Below are 25685 nucleotides of genomic sequence, written 5' to 3'. Positions count from 1 at the left end.
CGTGGAGTTAAATAGCCAGACTATATGTATGGTTGCTTCATTCTGTGAAGGATATTAAATGCAAGAGTGGACTTTACTGTTGTACATTTGTGAGATGTTATTACCTAACAATCCATGACCTGGAGTTAAATAGCCAGACTATAGGTATGGTTGCTTTATTCTCTGAAGGATATTAAATGCAAGAGTGGACTTTACTGTTGTATATTTGTGAGATGTTATTACCTAACAATCCATGACCTGGAGTTAAATAGCCAGACTATAGGTATGGTTGCTTTATTCTCTGAAGGATATTAAATGCAAGAGTGGACTTTACTGTTGTATGTTTGTGAGATGTTATTACCTAACAATCCATGACCTGGAGTTAAATAGACAGTGAAGCGTCATTGTGAGTCACTCACCCATAACACAGTGTGTATTAAAGCATCACCATTCCAGATTATGATGTTCTTGTTAATGAGAGAAACTTCATCACCAAGGACAATAAATTACTACTCATATAAAATCTGAAAAAGAAACATGGAGGGTTTTTGACTTAAACAAGGTTATCGTCTCGTCTATGTCAAGAGGAACATATTCATAACGTTTTGATTTGTCGCGGAATATTTTGAGACCAAATAATTTGTAAATTCAAAACATTCTTTCATCACCCGAGATCAAGCTCACAAATATTACAATCAGTTCAAACTAAGTTTACTTTCATGAATGTGATAAAGAGAATACGATATTTTGTAAACGCTTACGAAATATCCGTGAAATTACACTTTTAACTGTCAAAAACACAACAGTGGGATTGAAAACCACCGCACGAGCATTCCAGTCTGTATTTTTATCTTGAAGGTTCTACACATTATGTTGTTTCATCAGCGTCAAATCCTGACAGCTACATAACCTTTCTGAAAATGAAATGGGCCCCCCATGGAGAGATATTAGGCATTCAATGTACCTAATGGCAATATAAATGATGGTGAACTGGCATTATCAAACAGTGCCGATGTTTACGTGACAGGGTAAGATATCAATAATTCAACTTTATAACTGGCGAACTGGCAAACGGCTGCAGGCGGTTAAACTCGACGAGCACATTAAGACAAGGTAAGAATTATTATATAACTTTGCCTGCAGACGTATTTGTTTGAATACTTGTTTATGGACTATGGTGTGGTCAGTGATATTCCTCTAGGGCTTTTCTTAGGTTTTGTTGAAAATGCTTTGCAATCTATACGGCTATGAGCAATGAAGGCTAAACTCGCTTGTGTCATACCGGTTGGTATGATTGATGTATGGTGTAAGAAATAGAAAAAAAAGAATTGATGGATACTGTATTGTCTTTCTTATTTAGTGACTGATGGTATAACGTCTAAAAACAGAGAACTTCAATATTTATAATGCAGAAGAGTACAGACACTTACGGAGGTGTTTTAATCAAGAGATGAAAGGCATAGATTTCACATGAAGAACACAACGGAACAAAATAAAAAATATGAATCTTCAACTTTTTTAATATAAATGACAATTGTTTAGTCTAGCTTCTAAAATTCATAGTGAGTAAGTGAGTTGGGTTTTACGCCGCTTTTAGTAATATTCCAGCAATATCACGGCCGATGACACCAGGAATGGGATTCACACATTGTACCTATGTAGGGAATCGAACCCGGGTCTTCGGCGTGATGAGTGAACGCTTTAACAACTAGGCTACCCCCACCGCCCCAGAAATTCATAGGATGTACACATCATACATAGGGCTTATCACAACACGTCCAGCATATTCCCAACACAGTCCGCGTTTCCCAGTCAATGACACCTGACCAAAGAGGTTCATACTTCACATATAATGTGTCAATGTTTTTAAAGCATAATTATTACATGCGTGCATTAGGATGAGTCACACAGTCATTGTACATAAATGCTTGTGGAATGAACTGCCAATCCATATCAAATCCCAGAACACTCTCACTGGATTCAAATCGAAACTCAAGACACACTTTTTCAACTTAGCTCTTGATTAATGAAATTCTTTTTCTCAGACACAACAGCTTTACAAGTTTTAGTATAAACAGAAACTGTTGTAAGATAGTGACGACAATGTGGAAAATATGTATGTTGGAAACCAATGTTACATCACATCCCACAATGAATGCATTTCATTATGAAATACAACTGAAAAGGATTTCATTCCACTCATGGTCCATAACATTCTCAACAATGCATTTATTAAATAGTTTTTATAGCTCCTGTTGTTCTTTCGAAAGGCATTAATGGCAATGGCAGTATTAAAAGATCGACTGATTTTCATACAGAAGATTTGTTTGGTCCCAAACATCAGCGTTATGAAATATAGCTACAGTGAAATGATGGCAACATATTTCTGATAGTTGCAACTGAATTTGGAAAAGTTAAACTTTCTACATTGTTACAATTATTATCTTTTTAAAAATTAAATGACTGATATAAAAACGAAGATTCCCTGAAACTAAAATATATGCCATCGGGTCATTGATGAAATAGGATTTCGTGCAAATTTACATTCATTATCAGGAATAGTGCCACGGTCTCTGTTCAGACTGGCAATACAAACATTTATTAAGAAAGCTGTTCTGGGCTTTTCCTTGCTTTAATTGTTTGATGTTTTAGCTTCCAGACAACGAGGATGAAACTTTATTTCTACCTCACCGTGTTTAACATCGTCTTAATAAACACTCAAAAGACAAGCAATTACTCGTCGGTTGATGTTTATGGGCCCTACTTCACCGACCTGCTCACCGCTGTGGAAAATGTGTCCTTGAACGCAGTTCTTCATACGACTACCAGCCTGTCCATTCTCCACTGCAATGAGTTCTGCAACGGTACAACGGTCACAAAGATCGTAGACCGCGGGTGCTCGTCATCCATCCCCATCTGCAAAACATGTCGTTGTGATACTGACTGTGAAGAATATGGCGATTGTTGTCCAGACGAGAGCTTCAATATGACGATGACAAGGGAAAATAGACATGTTTGTGTCAGTGGAATAAATAAACAATATTCCGTCAGTGGTCCCAACACTGGATACTACATAATAACTACATGTCCGGATGAATCCAGTCGCAATATGTCTGCTTCCCAGATATCAGAAGACTTTTCTCCAGTGACATCGACGACAACAAATATCACGTACTTGAATGAAAATATCGCCGAATGTTATGGCGATAATATTATCATCCGATGGGGAAAGGAAAATGCATGTGACAAGAACTCATATAAGCCAAACACCAACGACAGCTCAACAGCCTGTCTGACTTTTCATCCACCATCTGATCCACTACCCAGACCCTGTGACACTAATTTCGCTGATGAACAGTACATAGACTCGTGTAACCAGACAGGGTTGTGGGATGGTTCCTTCTCTGAGATAGCCGAGGAGCAGTGTAGACATGGAATCTATTACCCAGTTGCTACGGGAACGTACGCATTCAAGAACATATTTTGTTACATGTGCAATGGACATTCACCTGTTCGCTGCGTAATCTTAAGAGATTTTACTCAAAGGACACTCGTGTGTACAAATTGTGACAGACGAAGGTGTAAGGAATATGAGTGGCATGATTGGATCAAGGTGAGTGATATAATTGTTTACTTTTCAGTCATTGAGATAAGGTTTGGCCAATATTGACAAACAGTTGGCCAACCATCCATCCATATAACAATATTGGCCCAACAAACCTTTTCAATCTAGGTTGTATTGCTGGTCGAAGATGAGTGGTATGGCGACATGTAGGTTCTGGTATTGCTGATCCAAGATGAGTGGTATGGCGACATGTAGGTTCTGGTATTGCTGATCCAAGAAGAGTGGTATGGCGACACGTAGGTTCTGGTATTGCTGATGAAAGATGAGTGGTATGGCGACATGTAGGTTCTGGTATTGCTTATCCAAGATGAGTGGTATGGCGACATGTAGGTTCTGGTATTGCTGATTCAAGATGAGTGGTATGGCGACATGTAGGTTATGGTATTGCTGATCCAAGATGAGTGGTATGGCGACATGTAGGTTATGGTGTTGCTGATCAAACATGAGTGGTATGGCGACATGTAGGTTTTGGTGTTGCTGATCAAACATAAGTGGTATGGCGACATGTAGGTTTTGGCCCAACAAACCTTTGCAATCTTGGTGGTATTGCTGGTCGAAGATGAGTGGTATGGCGACATGTAGGTTCTGGTATTGCTGATCCAAGATGAGTGGTATGGTGACATGTAGGTTATGGTATTGCTGATCAAAGATGAGTGGTATGGCGACATGTAGGTGATAGGGTTGCTGATTAAAGATGAGTGGTATGGCGACATGTAGGTTCTGGTATTGCTGATCCAAGATGGGTGGTATGGTGACATGTAGGTTCTGGTATTGCTGATCCAAGATGGATGGTATGGTGACATGTAGGTTCTGGTATTGCTGATCCAAGATGAGCGGTATGGCGACATGTAGGTTCTGGTATTGCTGATCGAAGATGGGTGGTATGGCGACATGTAGGTTCTGGTATTGCTGATCGAAGATGAGTGGTATGGCGACATGTAGGTTCTGGTATTGCTGATCCAAGATGAGTGGTATGGCGACATGTAGGTTCTGGTATTGCTGATCCAAGATGAGCGGTATGGCGACATGTAGGTTCTGGTATTGCTGATCCAAGATGAGCGGTATGGCGACATGTAGGTTATGGTATTGCTGATCCAAGATGAGTGGTATGGCGACATGTAGGTTCTGGTATTGCTGATCCAAGATGAGTGGTATGGCGACATGTAGGTTCTGGTATTGCTGATCCAAGATGAGTGGTATGGCGACATGTAGGTTCTGGTATTGCTTATCCAAGATGAGCGGTATGGCGACATGTAGGTTCTGGTATTGCTTATCCAAGATGAGCGGTATGGCGACATGTAGGTTCTGGTATTGCTTATCCAAGATGAGTGGTATGGCGACATGTAGGTTCTGGTATAACTTATCCAAGATGAGCGGTATGGCGACATGTAGGTTCTGGTATTGCTGATACAAGATGAGTGGTATGGTTCCATGTAGGTTCTGGTATTGCTGATCCAAGATGAGTGGTATGGCGACATGTAGGTTCTGGTATTGCTGATCCAAGATGAGTGGTATGGCGACATGTAGGTTCTGGTATAGCTTATCCAAGATGAGCGGTATTGCGACATGTAGGTTCTGGTATTGCTTATCCAAGATGAGCGGTATGGCGACATGTAGGTTCTGGTATTGCTGGTCGAGGATGAGTGGTATGGTTCCATGTAGGTTCTGGTATTGCTGATCCAAGATGAGTGGTATGGTTCCATGTAGGTTCTGGTATTGCTTATCCAAGATGGGTGGTATGGCGACTTGTAGGTTCTGGTATTGCTGATCAAACATGAGTGGTATGGTGACATGTAGGTTCTGGCCCAACAAACCTTTGCAATCTGTGTGGAATTGCTGGTCCAAGATGAGTGGTATGGCGACACGTAGGTTCTGGTATTGCTGATCCAAGATCGGTGGTATGGCGACATGTAGGTTCTGGTATACCTGATCCAAGTTCAGTGGTATGGTGACATGTAGGTTATGGTGTTGCTGATCAAAGATGAGTGGTGTGGTGACATGTAGGTTATGGTATTGCTGATCCAAGATGGGTGGTATGGCGACATGTAGGTTCTGGTATTGCTGACCCATGATAAGTGGTATGGCGACATGTAGGTTCTGGTATTGCTGATCCAAGATGAGCGGTATGGCGACATGTAGGTTCTGGTATTGCTGATCCAAGATGGGTGGTATGGCGACATGTAGGTTCTGGTATTGCTGATCCAAGATGGGTGGTATGGCGACATGTAGGTTCTGGTATTGCTGATCCAAGATGAGTGGTATGGCGACATGTAGGTTCTGTTATTGCTGATCCAAGATGAGCGGTATGGCGACATGTAGGTTCTGGTATTGCTGATCCAAGATGGGTGGTATGGCGACATTGAGGTTCTGGTATTGCTGATCCAAGATGAGTGGTATGGTGACATGTAGGTGCTGGGATTGCTGATCCAAGATGAATGGTATGGCGACATGTAGGTCCTGGTATTGCTGATCCAAGATGAGTGGTATGGCGACATGTAGGTTCTGGTATTGCTTATCCAAGATGAGCGGTATGGCGACATGTAGGTTCTGGTATTGCTTATCCAAGATGAGCGGTATGGCGACATGTAGGTTATGGTATTGCTGATCCAAGATGAGTGGTATGGCGACATGTAGGTTATGGTATTGCTGATCCAAGATGAGTGGTATGGCGACATGTAGGTTCTGGTATTACTGATCCAAGGTGAGTGGTATGGCGACATGTAGGTTCTGGTATAGCTTATCCAAGATGAGCGGTATGGCGACATGTAGGTTCTGGTATTGCTTATCCAAGATGAGCGGTATGGCGACATGTAGGTTCTGGTATTGCTGATCCAAGATGAGTGGTATGGTGACATGTAGGTTATGGTATAGCTTTGCCAAGATGAGCGGTATGGCGACATGTAGCTTATGGTATTGCTGATCCAAGATTGGTGGTATGGCGACATGTAGGTTCTGGTATTGCTTATCCAAGATGAGTGGTATGGTGGCGTGTAGGTTCTGGTATTGCTTATCCAAGATGAGTGGTATGGCGACATGTAGGTTCTGGTATAGCTTATCCAAGATGAGCGGTATGGCGACATGTAGCTTATGGTATTCCTTATCCAAGATGAGCGGTATGGCGACATGTAGGTTCTGGTATTGCTGGTCGAGGATGAGTGGTATGGTTCCATGTAGGTTCTGGTATTGCTGATCCAAGATGGGTGGTATGACGACATGTAGGTTCTGGTATTGCTTATCCAAGATGGGTGGTATGGCGACTTGTAGGTTCTGGTATTGCTGATCAAACATGAGTGGTATTGCGACATGTAGGTTCTGGCCCAACAAACCTTTGCAATCTGTGTGGAATTGCTGGTCCAAGATGAGTGGTATGGCGACACGTAGGTTCTGGTATTGCTGATCCAAGATCGGTGGTATGGTGACATGTAGGTTCTGGTATACCTGATCCAAGTTGAGTGGTATGGCGACATGTAGGTTATGGTGTTGCTGATCAAAGATGAGTGGTGTGGTGACATGTAGGTTCTGGTATTGCTGATCCAAGATGAGTGGTATGGCGACATGTAGGTTCTGGTATTGCTGATCCAAGATGAGTGGTATGGCGACATGTAGGTTATGGTATTGCTGATCCAAGATGAGTGGTATGGCGACATGTAGGTTCTGGTATAGCTTATCCAAGATGAGCGGTATGGCGACATGTAGGTTCTGGTATTGCTTATCCAAGTTGAGCGGTATGGCGACATATAGGTTCTGGTATTGCTTATCCAAGATGAGTGGTATGGCGACATGTAGGTTCTGGTATAACTTATCCAAGATGAGCGGTATGGCGACATGTAGGTTCTGGTATTGCTGATACAAGATGAGTGGTATGGTTCCATGTAGGTTCTGGTATTGCTGATCCAAGATGAGTGGTATGGCGACATGTAGGTTCTGGTATTGCTGATCCAAGATGAGTGGTATGGCGACATGTAGGTTCTGGTATAGCTTATCCAAGATGAGCGGTATTGCGACATGTAGGTTCTGGTATTGCTTATCCAAGATGAGCGGTATGGCGACATGTAGGTTCTGGTATTGCTGGTCGAGGATGAGTGGTATGGTTCCATGTAGGTTCTGGTATTGCTGATCCAAGATGAGTGGTATGGTTCCATGTAGGTTCTGGTATTGCTTATCCAAGATGGGTGGTATGGCGACTTGTAGGTTCTGGTATTGCTGATCAAACATGAGTGGTATGGTGACATGTAGGTTCTGGCCCAACAAACCTTTGCAATCTGTGTGGAATTGCTGGTCCAAGATGAGTGGTATGGCGACACGTAGGTTCTGGTATTGCTGATCCAAGATCGGTGGTATGGCGACATGTAGGTTCTGGTATACCTGATCCAAGTTCAGTGGTATGGTGACATGTAGGTTATGGTGTTGCTGATCAAAAGATGAGTGGTGTGGTGACATGTAGGTTATGGTATTGCTGATCCAAGATGGGTGGTATGGCGACATGTAGGTTCTGGTATTGCTGACCCATGATAAGTGGTATGGCGACATGTAGGTTCTGGTATTGCTGATCCAAGATGAGCGGTATGGCGACATGTAGGTTCTGGTATTGCTGATCCAAGATGGGTGGTATGGCGACATGTAGGTTCTGGTATTGCTGATCCAAGATGGGTGGTATGGCGACATGTAGGTTCTGGTATTGCTGATCCAAGATGAGTGGTATGGCGACATGTAGGTTCTGTTATTGCTGATCCAAGATGAGCGGTATGGCGACATGTAGGTTCTGGTATTGCTGATCCAAGATGGGTGGTATGGCGACATTGAGGTTCTGGTATTGCTGATCCAAGATGAGTGGTATGGTGACATGTAGGTGCTGGGATTGCTGATCCAAGATGAATGGTATGGCGACATGTAGGTCCTGGTATTACCTGATCCAAGATGAGTGGTATGGCGACATGTAGGTTCTGGTATTGCTTATCCAAGATGAGCGGTATGGCGACATGTAGGTTCTGGTATTGCTTATCCAAGATGAGCGGTATGGCGACATGTAGGTTATGGTATTGCTGATCCAAGATGAGTGGTATGGCGACATGTAGGTTATGGTATTGCTGATCCAAGATGAGTGGTATGGCGACATGTAGGTTCTGGTATTACTGATCCAAGGTGAGTGGTATGGCGACATGTAGGTTCTGGTATAGCTTATCCAAGATGAGCGGTATGGCGACATGTAGGTTCTGGTATTGCTTATCCAAGATGAGCGGTATGGCGACATGTAGGTTCTGGTATTGCTGATCCAAGATGAGTGGTATGGTGACATGTAGGTTATGGTATAGCTTTGCCAAGATGAGCGGTATGGCGACATGTAGCTTATGGTATTGCTGATCCAAGATTGGTGGTATGGCGACATGTAGGTTCTGGTATTGCTTATCCAAGATGAGTGGTATGGTGGCGTGTAGGTTCTGGTATTGCTTATCCAAGATGAGTGGTATGGCGACATGTAGGTTCTGGTATAGCTTATCCAAGATGAGCGGTATGGCGACATGTAGCTTATGGTATTCCTTATCCAAGATGAGCGGTATGGCGACATGTAGGTTCTGGTATTGCTGGTCGAGGATTAGTGGTATGGTTCCATGTAGGTTCTGGTATTGCTGATCCAAGATGGGTGGTATGACGACATGTAGGTTCTGGTATTGCTTATCCAAGATGGGTGGTATGGCGACTTGTAGGTTCTGGTATTGCTGATCAAACATGAGTGGTGGTATTGCGACATGTAGGTTCTGGCCCAACAAACCTTGCAATCTGTGTGGAATTGCTGGTCCAAGATGAGTGGTATGGCGACACGTAGGTTCTGGTATTGCTGATCCAAGATCGGTGGTATGGCGACATGTAGGTTCTGGTATACCTGATCCAAGTTGAGTGGTATGGCGACATGTAGGTTATGGTGTTGCTGATCAAAGATGAGTGGTGTGGTGACATGTAGGTTCTGGTATTGCTGATCCAAGATGGGTGGTATGGCGACATGTAGGTTCTGGTATTGCTGATCCATGATAAGTGGTATGGCGACATGTAGGTTCTGGTATTGCTGATCCAAGATGAGCGGTATGGCGACATGTAGGTTATGGTATTGCTGATCCAAGATGAGTGGTATGGCGACATGTAGGTTCTGGTATTGCTGATGCAAGATGAGTGGTATGGCGACATGTAGGTTATGGTATTGCTGATCCAAGATGAGTGGTATGGCGACATGTAGGTTCTGGTATTGCTGATCCAAGATGAGTGGTATGGCGACATGTAGGTTCTGGTATAGCTTATCCAAGATGAGCGGTATGGCGACATGTAGGTTCTGGTATTGCTTATCCAAGATGAGCGGTATGGCGACATGTAGGTTATGGTATTGCTGATTCAAGATGAGTGGTATGGCGACATGTAGGTTATAGTATTGCTGATCCAAGATGAGTGGTATGGCGACATGTAGGTTCTGGTATTGCTGATCCAAGATGAGTGGTATGGCGACATGTAGGTTCTGGTATAGCTTATCCAAGATGAGCGATATGGCGACATGTAGGTTTTGGTATTGCTTATCCAAGATGAGCGGTATGGCGACATGTAGGTTCTGGTATTGCTGATCCAAGATGAGTGGTATGGCGACATGTAGGTTCTGGTATAGCTTATCCAAGATGAGCGGTATGGCGACATGTAGGTTATGGTATTGCTGATCCAAGATTGGTGGTATGGCGACATGTAGGTTATGGTATTGTTGATCCAAGATGAGTGGTATGGCGATATGTAGGTTCTGGTATTGTTGATCCAAGATGAGTGGTATGGCGACATGTAGGTTCTGGTATTGCTTATCCAAGATGAGTGGTATGGCGACATGTAGGTTCTGGTATTACTGATCCAAGGTGAGTGGTATGGCGACATGTAGGTTCTGGTATAGCTTATCCAAGATGAGCGGTATGGCGACATGTAGGTTCTGGTATTGCTTATCCAAGATGAGCGGTATGGCGACATGTAGGTTCTGGTATTGCTGATCCAAGATGAGTGGTATGGTGACATGTAGGTTATGGTATAGCTTTGCCAAGATGAGCGGTATGGCGACATGTAGCTTATGGTATTGCTGATCCAAGATTGGTGGTATGGCGACATGTAGGTTCTGGTATTGCTTATCCAAGATGAGTGGTATGGTGGCGTGTAGGTTCTGGTATTGCTTATCCAAGATGAGTGGTATGGCGACATTACGTAGGTTCTGGTATAGCTTATCCAAGATGAGCGGTATGGCGACATGTAGCTTATGGTATTCCTTATCCAAGATGAGCGGTATGGCGACATGTAGGTTCTGGTATTGCTGGTCGAGGATGAGTGGTATGGTTCCATGTAGGTTCTGGTATTGCTGATCCAAGATGGGTGGTATGACGACATGTAGGTTCTGGTATTGCTTATCCAAGATGGGTGGTATGGCGACTTGTAGGTTCTGGTATTGCTGATCAAACATGAGTGGTATTGCGACATGTAGGTTCTGGCCCAACAAACCTTTGCAATCTGTGTGGAATTGCTGGTCCAAGATGAGTGGTATGGCGACACGTAGGTTCTGGTATTGCTGATCCAAGATCGGTGGTATGGCGACATGTAGGTTCTGGTATACCTGATCCAAGTTGAGTGGTATGGCGACATGTAGGTTATGGTGTTGCTGATCAAAGATGAGTGGTGTGGTGACATGTAGGTTCTGGTATTGCTGATCCAAGATAGGTGGTATGGCGACATGTAGGTTCTCGTATTGCTGATCCATGATAAGTGGTATGGCGACATGTAGGTTCTGGTATTGCTGATCCAAGATGAGCGGTATGGCGACATGTAGGTTATGGTATTGCTGATCCAAGATGAGTGGTATGGCGACATGTAGGTTCTGGTATTGCTGATGCAAGATGAGTGGTATGGCGACATGTAGGTTATGGTATTGCTGATCCAAGATGAGTGGTATGGCGACATGTAGGTTCGGTATTGCTGATCCAAGATGAGTGGTATGGCGACATGTAGGTTCTGGTATAGCTTATCCAAGATGAGCGGTATGGCGACATGTAGGTTCTGGTATTGCTTATCCAAGATGAGTGGTATGGCGACATGTAGGTTATGGTATTGCTGATCCAAGATGAGTGGTATGGCGACATGTAGGTTATAGTATTGCTGATCCAAGATGAGTGGTATGGCGACATGTAGGTTCTGGTATTGCTGATCCAAGATGAGTGGTATGGCGACATGTAGGTTCTGGTATAGCTTATCCTAGATGAGCGATATGGCGACATGTAGGTTCTGGTATTGCTTATCCAAGGTGAGCGGTATGGCGACATGTAGGTTCTGGTATTGCTGATCCAAGATGAGTGGTATGGCGACATGTAGGTTCTGGTATAGCTTATCCAAGATGAGCGGTATGGCGACATGTAGGTTATGGTATTGCTGATCCAAGATTGGTGGTATGGTGACATGTAGGTTATGGTATTGTTGATCCAAGATGAGTGGTATGGCGATATGTAGGTTCTGGTATTGTTGATCCAAGATGAGTGGTATGGCGACATGTAGGTTCTGGTATTGCTTATCCAAGATGAGCGGTATGGCGACATGTAGGTTCTGGTATTGCTTATCCAAAATGAGCGGTATGGCGACATGTAGGTTCTGGTATTGCTGGTCGAGGATGAGTGGTATGGTTCCATGTAGGTTCTGGTATTGCTGATCCAAGATGAGTGGGATGGCGACATGTAGGTTCTGGTATTGCTTATCCAAGATGAGTGGTATGGCGACTTGTAGGTTCTGGTATTGCTGATCAAACATGAGTGGTATGGCGACATGTAGGTTCTGGCCCAACAAACCTTTGCAATCTGTGTGGAATTGCTGGTCCAAGATTAGTGGTATTGCGACACGTAGGTTCTGGTATTGCTGATCCAAGATGGGTGGTATGGCGACATGTAGGTTCTGGTATTGCTGATCCATGATAAGTGGTATGGTGACATGTAGGTTCTGGTATTGCTGATCCAAGATGAGTGGTATGGCGACATGTAGGTTCTGGTATTGCTGATCCAAGATGAGTGGTATGGCGACATGTAGGTTCTGGTATAGCTTATCCAAGATGAGCGATATGGCGACATGTAGGTTCTGGTATTGCTTATCCAAGATGAGCGGTATGGCGACATGTAGGTTCTGGTATTGCTGATCCAAGATGAGTGGTATGGTGACATGTAGGTTATGGTATAGCTTTGCCAAGATGAGCGGTATGGCGACATGTAGCTTATGGTATTGCTGATCCAAGATGAGCGGTATGGCGACATGTAGGTTCTGGTATTGCTGGTCGAGGATGAGTGGTATGGTTCCATGTAGGTTCTGGTATTGCTGATCCAAGATGGGTGGTATGACGACATGTAGGTTCTGGTATTGCTTATCCAAGATGGGTGGTTCGGCTACTTGTAGGTTCTGGTATAGCTTATCCTAGATGAGCGATATGGCGACATGTAGGTTCTGGTATTGCTTATCCAAGATGAGCGGTATGGCGACATGTAGGTTCTGGTATTGCTGATCCAAGATGAGTGGTATGGCGACATGTAGGTTCTGGTATAGCTTATCCAAGATGAGCGGTATGGCGACATGTAGGTTCTGGTATTGCTGATCCAAGATTGGTGGTATGGTGACATGTAGGTTATGGTATTGTTGATCCAAGATGAGTGGTATGGCGATATGTAGGTTCTGGTATTGTTGATCCAAGATGAGTGGTATGGCGACATGTAGGTTCTGGTATTGCTTATCCAAGATGAGCGGTATGGCGACATGTAGGTTCTGGTATTGCTTATCCAAGATGAGCGGTATGGCGACATGTAGGTTCTGGTATTGCTGGTCGAGGATGAGTGGTATGGTTCCATGTAGGTTCTGGTATTGCTGATCCAAGATGAGTGGTATGGCGACATGTAGGTTCTGGTATTGCTTATCCAAGATGAGTGGTATGGCGACTTGTAGGTTCTGGTATTGCTGATCAAACATGAGTGGTATGGCGACATGTAGGTTCTGGCCCAACAAACCTTTGCAATCTGTGTGGAATTGCTGGTCCAAGATTAGTGGTATGGCGACACGTAGGTTCTGGTATTGCTGATCCAAGATGGGTGGTATGGCGACATGTAGGTTCTGGTATTGCTGATCCATGATAAGTGGTATGGTGACATGTAGGTTCTGGTATTGCTGATCCAAGATGAGTGGTATGGCGACATGTAGGTTCTGGTATTGCTGATCCAAGATGAGTGGTATGGCAACATGTAGGTTCTGGTATAGCTTATCAAGATGAGCGGTATGGCGACATGTAGGTTCTGGTATTGCTTATCCAAGATGAGCGGTATGGCGACATGTAGGTTCTGGTATTGCTGATCCAAGATGAGTGGTATGGTGACATGTAGGTTATGGTATAGCTTTGCCAAGATGAGCGGTATGGCGACATGTAGCTTATGGTATTGCTGATCCAAGATTGGTGGTATGGCGACATGTAGGTTCTGGTATTGCTTATCCAAGATGAGTGGTATGGTGGCGTGTAGGTTCTGGTATTGCTTATCCAAGATGAGTGGTATGGCGACATGTAGGTTCTGGTATAGCTTATCCAAGATGAGCGGTATGGCGACATGTAGCTTATGGTATTCCTTATCCAAGATGAGCGGTATGGCGACATGTAGGTTCTGGTATTGCTGGTCGAGGATGAGTGGTATGGTTCCATGTAGGTTCTGGTATTGCTGATCCAAGATGGGTGGTATGACGACATGTAGGTTCTGGTATTGCTTATCCAAGATGGGTGGTATGGCGACTTGTAGGTTCTGGTATTGCTGATCAAACATGAGTGGTATTGCGACATGTAGGTTCTGGCCCAACAAACCTTTGCAATCTGTGTGGAATTGCTGGTCCAAGATGAGTGGTATGGCGACACGTAGGTTCTGGTATTGCTGATCCAAGATCGGTGGTATGGCGACATGTAGGTTCTGGTATACCTGATCCAAGTTGAGTGGTATGGCGACATGTAGGTTATGGTGTTGCTGATCAAAGATGAGTGGTGTGGTGACATGTAGGTTCTGGTATTGCTGATCCAAGATGGGTGGTATGGCGACATGTACGTTCTGGTATTGCTGATCCATGATAAGTGGTATGGCGACATGTAGGTTCTGGTATTGCTGATCCAAGATGAGCGGTATGGCGACATGTAGGTTATGGTATTGCTGATCCAAGATGAGTGGTATGGCGACATGTAGGTTCTGGTATTGCTGATGCAAGATGAGTGGTATGGCGACACGTAGGTTATGGTATTGCTGATCCAAGATGAGTGGTATGGCGACATGTAGGTTCTGGTATTGCTGATCCAAGATGAGTGGTATGGCGACATGTAGGTTCTGGTATAGCTTATCCAAGATGAGCGGTATGGCGACATGTAGGTTCTGGTATTGCTTATCCAAGATGAGCGGTATGGCGACATGTAGGTTATGGTATTGCTGATTCAAGATGAGTGGTATGGCGACATGTAGGTTATAGTATTGCTGATCCAAGATGAGTGGTATGGCGACATGTAGGTTCTGGTATTGCTGATCCAAGATGAGTGGTATGGCGACATGTAGGTTCTGGTATAGCTTATCCAAGATGAGCGATATGGCGACATGTAGGTTCTGGTATTGCTTATCCAAGATGAGCGGTATGGCGACATGTAGGTTCTGGTATTGCTGATCCAAGATGAGTGGTATGGCGACATGTAGGTTCTGGTATAGCTTATCCAAGATGAGCGGTATGGCGACATGTAGGTTATGGTATTGCTGATCCAAGATGAGTGGTATGGCGACATGTAGGTTCTGGTATTGCTTATCCAAGATGAGTGGTATGGCGACATGTAGGTTCTGGTATTACTGATCCAAGGTGAGTGGTATGGCGACATGTAGGTTCTGGTATAGCTTATCCAAGATGAGCGGTATGGCGACATGTAGGTTCTGGTATTGCTTATCAAAGATAGGCAGGTATGGCGACATGTAGGTTCTGGTATTGCTGATCCAAGATGAGTGGTATGGTGACATGTAGGTTATGGTATAGCTTTGCCAAGATGAGCGGTATGGCGACATGTAGCTTATGGTATTGCTGATCCAAGATTGGTGGTATGGCGACATGTAGGTTCTGGTATTGTTGATCCAAGATGAGTGGTATGGTGGCGTGTAGGTTCTGGTATTGCTTATCCAAGATGAGTGGTATGGCGACATGTAGGTTCTGGTATAGCTTATCCAAGATGAGCGGTATGGCGACATGTAGCTTATGGTATTCCTTATCCAAGATGAGCGGTATGGCGACATGTAGGTTCTGGTATTGCTGGTCGAGGATGAGTGGTATGGTTCCATGTAGGTTCTGGTATTGCTGATCCAAGATGGGTGGTATGACGACATGTAGGTTCTGGTATTGCTTATCCAAGATGGGTGGTATGGCGACTTGTAGGTTCTGGTATTGCTGATCAAACATGAGTGGTATTGCGACATATGTAGGTTCTGGCCAACAAACCTTTGCAATCTGTGTGGAATTGCTGGTCCAAGATGAGTGGTATGGCGACACGTAGGTTCTGGTATTGCTGATCCAAGATCGGTGGTATGGCGACATGTAGGTTCTGGTATACCTGATCCAAGTTGAGTGGTATGGCGACATGTAGGTTCTGGTATTGCTGATCCAAGATGGGTGGTATGGCGACATGTAGGTTCTCGTATTGCTGATCCATGATAAGTGGTATGGCGACATGTAGGTTCTGGTATTGCTGATCCAAGATGAGCGGTATGGCGACATGTAGGTTATGGTATTGCTGATCCAAGATGAGTGGTATGGCGACATGTAGGTTCTGGTATTGCTGATGCAAGATGAGTGGTATGGCGACATGTAGGTTATGGTATTGCTGATCCAAGATGAGTGGTATGGCGACATGTAGGTTCTGGTATTGCTGATCCAAGATGAGTGGTATGGCGACATGTAGGTTCTGGTATTGCTGATCCAAGATGAGTGGTATGGCGACATGTAGGTTATAGTATTGCTGATCCAAGATGAGTGGTATGGCGACATGTAGGTTCTGGTATTGCTGATCCAAGATGAGTGGTATGGCGACATGTAGGTTCTGCTATAGCTTATCCTAGATGAGCGATATGGCGACATGTAGGTTCTGGTATTGCTTATCCAAGATGAGCGGTATGGCGACATGTAGGTTCTGGTATTGCTGATCCAAGATGAGTGGTATGGCGACATGTAGGTTCTGGTATAGCTTATCCAAGATGAGCGGTATGGCGACATGTAGGTTATGGTATTGCTGATCCAAGATTGGTGGTATGGTGACATGTAGGTTATGGTATTGTTGATCCAAGATGAGTGGTATGGCGATATGTAGGTTCTGGTATTGTTGATCCAAGATGAGTGGTATGGCGACATGTAGGTTCTGGTATTGATTATCAAGATGAGCGGTATGGCGACATGTAGGTTCTGGTATTGCTTATCCAAGATGAGCGGTATGGCGACATGTAGGCTCTGGTATTGCTGGTCGAGGATGAGTGGTATGGTTCCATGTAGGTTCTGGTATTGCTGATCCAAGATGAGTGGTATGGCGATATGTAGGTTCTGGTATTGCTTATCCAAGATGAGTGGTATGGCGACTTGTAGGTTCTGGTATTGCTGATCAAACATGAGTGGTATGGCGACATGTAGGTTCTGGCCCAACAAACCTTTGCAATCTGTGTGGAATTGCTGGTCCAGGATTAGTGGTATGGCGACACGTAGGTTCTGGTATTGCTGATCCAAGATGGGTGGTATGGCGACATGTAGGTTCTGGTATTGCTGATCCATGATAAGTGGTATGGTGACATGTAGGTTCTGGTATTGCTGATCCAAGATGAGTGGTATGGCGACATGTAGGTTCTGGTATTGCTGATCCAAGATGAGTGGTATGGCGACATGTAGGTTCTGGTATAGCTTATCCAAGATGAGCGGTATGGCGACATGTAGGTTCTGGTATTGCTTATCCAAGATGAGCGGTATGGCGACATGTAGGTTATGGTATTGCTGATTCAAGATGAGTGGTATGGCGACATGTAGGTTATAGTATTGCTGATCCAAGATGAGTGGTATGGCGACATGTAGGTTATGGTATTGCTGATCCAAGATGAGTGGTATGGCGACATGTAGGTTCTGGTATAGCTTATCCAAGATGAGCGATATGGCGACATGTAGGTTCTGGTATTGCTTATCCAAGATGAGCGGTATGGCGACATGTAGGTTCTGGTATTGCTGATCCAAGATTAGTGGTATGGCGACATGTAGGTTCTGGTAGAGCTTATCCAAGATGAGCGGTATGGCGACATGTAGGTTATGGTATTGCTGATCCAAGATTGGTGGTATGGCGACATGTAGGTTATGGTATTGTTGATCCAAGATGAGTGGTATGGCGATATGTAGGTTCTGGTATTGTTGATCCAAGATGAGTGGTATGGCGACATGTAGGTTCTGGTATTGCTTATCCAAGATGAGCGGTATGGCGACATGTAGGTTCTGGTATTGCTTATCCAAGATGGGCGGTATGGCGACATGTAGGTTCTGGTATTGCTGGTCGAGGATGAGTGGTATGGTTCCATGTAGGTTCTGGTATTGCTTATCCAAGATGAGTGGTATGGCGACATGTAGGTTCTGGTATTGCTTATCCAAGATGAGTGGTATGGCGACTTGTAGGTTCTGGTATTGCTGATCAAACATGAGTGGTATGGCGACATGTAGGTTCTGGCCCAACAAACCTTTGCAATCTGTGTGGAATTGCTGGTCCAAGATGAGTGGTATGGCGACACGTAGGTTCTGGTATTGCTGATCCAAGATGGGTGGTATGGCGACATGTAGGTTCTGGTATTGCTGATCCATGATAAGTGGTATGGTGACATGTAGGTTCTGGTATTGCTGATCCAAGATGGATGGTATGGTGACATGTAGGTTCTGGTATTGCTGATCGAAGATGAGCGGTATGGCAACATGTAGGTTATGGTATTGCTGATCCAAGATGAGTGGTATGGCGACATGTAGGTTATGGTATTGCTGATCCGAGATGAGTGGTATGGCGACATGTAGGTTATGGTATTGCTGATCCAAGATGAGTGGTATGGCGACATGTAGGTTCTGGTATTGCTGATCCAAGATGAGTGGTATGGCGACATGTAGGTTCTAGTATTGCTGGTCGAGGATGAGTGGTATGGTTCCATGTAGGTTCTGGTATTGCTGATCCAAGATGAGTGGTATGGCGACATGTAGGTTCTGGTATTGCTTATCCAAGATAGGTGTTATGGCGACTTGTAGGTTCTGGTATTGCTGATCAAACATGAGTGGTATGGCGACATGTAGGTTCTGGCCCAACAAACCTTTGCAATCTGTGTGGAATTGCTTATCCAAGATGAGTGGTATGGCGACATGTAGGTTCTGGTATTGCTGATCCATGATAAGTGGTATGGCGACATGTAGGTTCTGGTATAGCTTATCCTAGATGAGCGATATGGCGACATGTAGGTTCTGGTATTGCTTATCCAAGATGAGCGGTATGGCGACATGTAGGTTCTGGTATTGCTGATCCAAGATGAGTGGTATGGCGACATGTAGGTTCTGGTATAGCTTATCCAAGATGAGCGGTATGGCGACATGTAGGTTATGGTATTGCTGATCCAAGATTGGTGGTATGGTGACATGTAGGTTATGGTATTGTTGATCCAAGATGAGTGGTATGGCGATATGTAGGTTCTGGTATTGTTGATCCAAGATGAGTGGTATGGCGACATGTAGGTTCTGGTATTGCTTATCCAAGATGAGCGGTATGGCGACATGTAGGTTCTGGTATTGCTTATCCAAGATAGGTGTTATGGCGACTTGTAGGTTCTGGTATTGCTGATCAAACATGAGTGGTATGGCGACATGTAGGTTCTGGCCCAACAAACCTTTGCAATCTGTGTGGAATTGCTGGTCCAAGATGAGTGGTATGGCGACACGTAGGTTCTGGTATTGCTGATCCAAGATGAGTGGTATGGCGACATGTTGGTTCTGGTATTGCTGATCAAACATGAGTGGTATGGCGACATGTAGGTTCTGGTATTGCTGATCCAAGATGAGTGGTATGGCGACATGTAGGTTCTGGTATTGCTTATCCAAGATGAGCGGTATGGCGACATGTAGGTTCTGGTATTGCTTATCCAAGATGAGCGGTATGGCGACATGTAGGTTCTGGTATTGCTGATCCAAGATGAGTGGTATGGCGACATGTAGGTTCTGGTATTGCTTATCCAAGATGGGTGGTATGGCGACTTGTAGGTTCTGGTATTGCTGATCAAACATGAGTGGTATGGCGACATGTAGGTTCTGGCCCAACAAACCTTTGCAATCTGTGTGGAATTGCTTATCCAAGATGAGTGGTATGGCGACATGTAGGTTCTGGTATACCTGATCCAAGTTGAGTGGTTTGGCGACATGTAGGTTATGGTGTTGCTGATCAAAGATGAGTGGTGTGGTGACATGTAGGTTCTGGTATTGCTGATCCAAGATGGGTGGTATGGTGACATGTAGGTTCTGGTATTGCTGATCCATGATAAGTGGTATGGCGACATGTAGGTTCTGGTATTGCTGATGAAAGATAAGTGGTATGGCGACATGTAGGCTCTGGTATTGCTGATCAAAGATGAGTGGTATTGTGGCATGTAGGTTCTGGTATTGCTGATCCAAGATGGACGGTATGGTGACATGTAGGTTCTGGTATTGCTGAACCATGATGGGTGGTATGGCGACATGTAGGTTCTGGTATTGCTGATCAAAGATGAGTGGTATGGCGACATGTAGGTTCTGGTATTGCTTATCCAAGATGAGTGGTATGGCGACATGTAGGTTCTGGTATTGCTGATGAAGGATAAGTGGTATGGCGACATGTAGGTTCTGGTATTGCTGATCAAAGATGAGTGGTATTGTGGCATGTAGGTTCTGGTATTGCTGATCCAAGATGGACGGTATGGCGACATGTAGGTTCTGGTATTGCTGATCCAAGATGAGTGGTATGGCGACATGTAGGTTCTGGTATTGCTTATCCAAGATGAGTGGTATGGCGACATGGAGGTTATGGTATTGCTTATCCAAGATGAGTGGTATGGCGACATGTAGGTTCTGGTATTGCTTATCCAAGATGAGTGGTATGGCGACATGGAGGTTATGGTGTTGCTGATCCAAGATGAGTGGTATGAGCATATAATTAGGTTCTGGTATGGACTTCCAGTAGATTGTATGAGTTACAGCGATATTTATAGCATCGATTATGATCTGGGTGATGAGACTAAACATGTTTCAAACTTTAAGAGATCGTGGTTGGACTAATCTAGCTATGGATAAGTGTTTGACCTCAGATAAATTTTGAATAGGTGTTTGTCCTAATCTAAATTCAAAATAAAAAGATGTTTACAAAATAGCCTAACGTTTTACGTTTACTGTTGTTAAACATGCCCTTATCAAAATTATTCATTTGATTCGTGTTATATTTATCTCATTTATAGACTCTGGGCTACACGAGACCCTGTTATCACCGGGTCTTGGTTCAGATTATGAACTTTTGCATTACCGCTGTGTTACTCTCAGAATATAATTTTAATGATTTAATTTTAACTTTAATACTATTTAACATGTGAGCTTTTGCTAATGACAATAGCTATGATTCCTCGAAATTCTTCCTGGTTTCTACCCTACTCACTGAAATATACAATAATGATTCTCGGCTGTTATCAAAATGTTATAGGGGCCATGAATTCAAAGTCGGCAAGACTTATATCTCTTTTTAATTGAGGATATTTCAGTAATTTTATCCAAGGATGTTGGTTATATAGTCGAGAAAAAAAGAATTTATAATTCACATTAGTGACTAAACTTTCGTTTTGGTTCATATATGATCTATTCAAGTATGTTTCCCATTATTTAAAACTGAATGTGTTGCTTCAATTGAAACCCAAGGATTAAATGTAAAAGAAATATCTTCTTCGACACAGTTAATGGACCGAGTTGTAATTTGGCTTTTTCAGAACGAGTGCCGTGCCATGGACTGTCGATCAGGGTACTATCTGAAGGGTGGAAAATGTCAGTTAACAGATGTCGGATTGTCCAGAGTTGAGTACCAATCTGCAGTCCTCTTTTGGCCAACTGGAAACAACACATCCGACCCAAGACTTCAAGACTGGAATTTCATCGAGCCAATGGTTGTCCGTAATTTACCATTAGTTGCAGAGCAGTATAATATGACCTATTATATGCTTTCTGTTTATGAACTTGTGTACATTAACATTGATAATAGTTCCAAACGTGTCAATGTGCCATCGTTTGGACTGACATTGACGTTCAGGACGATCCAAACGTGTTGTCGGGATGCGTTTGAGGAAACCATGGTGGCGTTGTTGGGGCATGTTTGGTCGATGGAGTTTAATGGTTCGGTGTTTCAGTTTAGACTCTCTCAGAATGATTCTAATACTTATGGCGTATCAAAGAGACAGTTGTACAAGATGCATCCTCCCTTCACCAGTCCACAGAAGACGGAAACGTACGATAGCTTCCCGTCGGAGTTTGTTGAAACGCCTGAAGAGTACGTTTATTTTCCTACGGTTTGGCCGAAATGTTCATATGTTAATCTCCCTGGATATGAATTTGACTGGAACACTGATTCATCTATCTCTCTTCAGTATGCTGACATAACAATAGGTCATGATAAATTCATTGAAATAGACGAACAAAATATAATAATATGCGTGGACACGATAGAAGAGGTGTATTCCAAATACCAAGATCCAGTCAGTCTGGCTGAATATATTTTAACGATAGTTTTCTCTATTCTATCCTTGATCTGTTTGGCCTTGACTTTCATCACATACTGTACGTTCCCTTCCCTTCTTACCCTACCAACGAAGAATACGATGTGTCTGGTCGGGTTTCTCTTCTTGGCTCAGTTGCTGCTTCTGTTTGAGGATGTGGCCCATCGTGATGAAACAGCTTGCAAAATATTTGGCGTTCTCCTACATTACTTGTGGCTCACAGTTATATTGTGGATGAACGTCTGCTCCTATCACATGTTCCACGTCTTTGTAGTCGATATTGGAAAACCGATTGGTACCCAAGGTCATCGTAGTCGTCTTGTGAAATACTCTCTCTATGCCAATGGATTGTCTCTTCTCATTGTTCTCATAACAATATTTTCCAATCTCGGCATGTCTTCCGGAAGCCATATCGGCTATGGTGTAAACACCTGCTATCTGAGTACGTCGCTTCTTGTCGGTGTTGCTTTTGTGGCTCCTCTAAGTGTCGTAATCGTCATGAACATCATATTCTTCAGCGTCAGTGTCTGGACAATGGCCAAGATCAACAAAATGAGTGCAAGTATTAGGGCCGACAAGAGTCAGGTGCACATCTACATTAAGTTATCCACACTGACTGGGATCTTTTGGATCCTTGCAATCCTCGGCGATGTTCTCCAGCAACAATTCCTCATTTACATCTCCATTGTCCTGAACGCCGGTCAGGGGATCTTCATCTTTATCTCCTATATGGCAAACAAGAGGGTTCTTCAACTGTGGAGAGGCAAACTTTACAAATACGTACCTACTGCCAACAGTCAATCTTCTGATCGAACGCTGACCACTCAGTTGTGAATCACAAGGCAACATTCTCTAAGATCAAAGATGTTTTCTAAGGTGTTACCAACTCCACAGTTAATACATCATTTCCTAATACTGTAATTCTCTATTCATATGAATGGTTATGTGATGGTAACCTTCTTTATATCCTACATTGAACAATTGTTCAGTCCTTGTTGAATTAATACTGATTCCTGTGGAAGAATTCACTCCGTGTTGGAGCTCGACACTGAAGTTTGACGACTGGGAAATGCCCTGTATGGAGACACGTCTCGGCTTTTTGAAAGTGTTGGTCATGTATTTTTTACTGACGTTTTATCGTCAGTAAGACGAATTGGAGGACTCGAAACTTTGGGATGTTGCACACAATATCCAATCCGGGAATTAACAAGATTTAGGCGAGAGTTACCCATCAAATAGGAAGTTGTTCTGTTGAGAACTGCAACTTTTGGAATATGTCATTCCACTGATGCAGCATCTGAGTGAAAGTCTGAAGTGTCATCTTGGCTGCTCTCTGACGTGTCCCGTACCGTGTATTCAGCCTTATATTCTGATGTGTCGCCTGTCCTTGTACTAGTAAGTGTTCTGGGCCTAGATTTTCGAAGCTCTCTTATCGCTGAGATCGTTGTAAGTTAATGTTAATGTATGGCAGTTACGACTATCTTAGAGCTAAGAGAGCTTCGAAAATCTAGGCCCTGGGATTTAGGTTTTGCCTTGTCCTCAAAAGTTTTAACTGCCTCGTCCTCTTACACCCTCTTTGTCTCGTCCTTTGCATTATCCTCTGCGGTGTCCTCTGAATCGTCCCCTACTTACCCCTTGGCTTGACCCGTGACTTTTCCCCAGCCTTGTCTTCTGAACTTTCCACAGACCTGTCATCAGACCTGACGGCTGAAGTGTCTGCTAAGGTATTCTTTGTCCCAGCGGTTTAAACTGCCCTGCTATATAACTTGTCCTCTGAAGTTCGCACTGTCTTGGCCTCTTAGGTGTTATTCCTTAAAGATTTATTCAGCCTTGTGCCCGAGCTGTCCCCTGCCTTGTCTATTGTTGGGTCCTCTGATTTGTCCTCTGGCGTGACCACTCCTTTGTTCCCTTGAGGTGTCCTCTGTCTTTACCTCTTACATGGAGACTACCTTGTCCTCTCAGGTGTTGTGTACCTTGTCACCCGAAGTGTCCACTGCCTTGTCGTCTGATGCTGCAGCCTCGGTGTACACTAAAGTGTTCTCTACGTTGTCCTTTGATATGGCCCCTACCTTGTCCCCCCGTAGTGTCGTGTGCCTTGTACTTCGAAGTGCCCTCTGCTTTGTTCTCTGAAGTGTCCTCTGCCTTGTCCTATGACGTGGCCCTACCTTGTCTCTTGACGTGTCCACTGAGTATATCTTTTTCATTTTACAAATCTGGGGCCAGTATGTAAAGTACCTACCCGAGTGAAAAAAATGTGCATCAGATTTAATATATTAAATGTAACTTTCAATTAATTCTTCTGAATACTCATAATCGAGGAAGATTTGTTTTAACAGATTTTAACCACAATGTATTTTCTGGAGTTATAAATCAACAGACACAGTGCATAAAACGCCACGGAGGCATAAAAATAAAATGTCGAAACCATTGACTGTCAGCCTGTTGGTAACCAGGGACGCCTCAATAGGGCCGTGGTGGGTCGCTAGGTGAGAGTGTCCTACAGATTTCTCACATGTTATTATAAGGGTTTGATTGATTGCCGTGTTAACGCTACCCGGACAAGGAACTTTAATACGGGTAACGGTGAAAGGCAGATCGTTGTCAGTGTTAGACACTGCAGTGTAATAGGCGACATTTTAGGATTCAAGCTTCGTGTTGGGATGTTTGGAAAGAGGGTAAGTTGATATATAGCATGTATTTATAGACGAATTGTAAGTTCTCGTGTTTGTATTATATATCAGTATATTAGTATTGTAGGACAAGTCCACATGATTAAACTTTTGGATATATTTGAAATGTGGTTAACTTACTCTAAATCAATAAGCCCTTTTAGTTAGTGTATATTATCAACTAGCATTCGCTTACTAGAGTGCGTTTAGCAAAATTAAATGTTGGAACATGTATACCTGTATATCTAAACTACTTGATTGTGTTTATATGTATGCGATGTGTATACTGTCAGGGCTTTTGCTTTGTAATAGTTGTACATCTTCTTTAATGAGATTCACATTTGTGAATGTTGTATATGTATGTGTTAATCAACACTTTGATTTAATAAGACATGTTTTTTGCAGTACTTTTCCGAAATACTAAACAATATAATCTCCCCTTTACTCACATTTACTAGTAAGACAAGGGAAGCCCGACATGTGCTTCTCTTTTTTATATTCTCGTAAATATGGATTGTTATGCGTTACATGTCCTTAACTGATAAACATTAACATATAGTA

At 43.6% G+C, this 25685-nt stretch overlaps 1 protein-coding gene across 1 annotated transcript; it reads left to right on the top strand.

The window, feature by feature from the left end:
- Positions 1 to 634: 634 nt before the first annotated feature.
- LOC124263871 lies at positions 635 to 25685 on the top strand. The gene is made up of 3 exons (XM_046698592.1): positions 635 to 1092; positions 2632 to 3592; positions 21676 to 25685. The coding sequence occupies exons 2-3, from the start codon at positions 2648 to 2650 to the stop codon at positions 23287 to 23289; spliced, it is 2559 nt and encodes an 852-aa protein (XP_046554548.1). The 5' UTR covers positions 635 to 1092; positions 2632 to 2647; the 3' UTR covers positions 23290 to 25685.

Source organism: Haliotis rubra, unplaced genomic scaffold, assembly GCF_003918875.1.
Source record: "Haliotis rubra isolate DU_JTF1 unplaced genomic scaffold, ASM391887v1 Scf9, whole genome shotgun sequence".
In the NCBI taxonomy this organism is placed as follows: domain Eukaryota; kingdom Metazoa; phylum Mollusca; class Gastropoda; order Lepetellida; family Haliotidae; genus Haliotis; species Haliotis rubra.
Note: the sequence above shows the minus strand (reverse complement) of the source record. Positions and strands in the feature narration are given on the sequence as shown.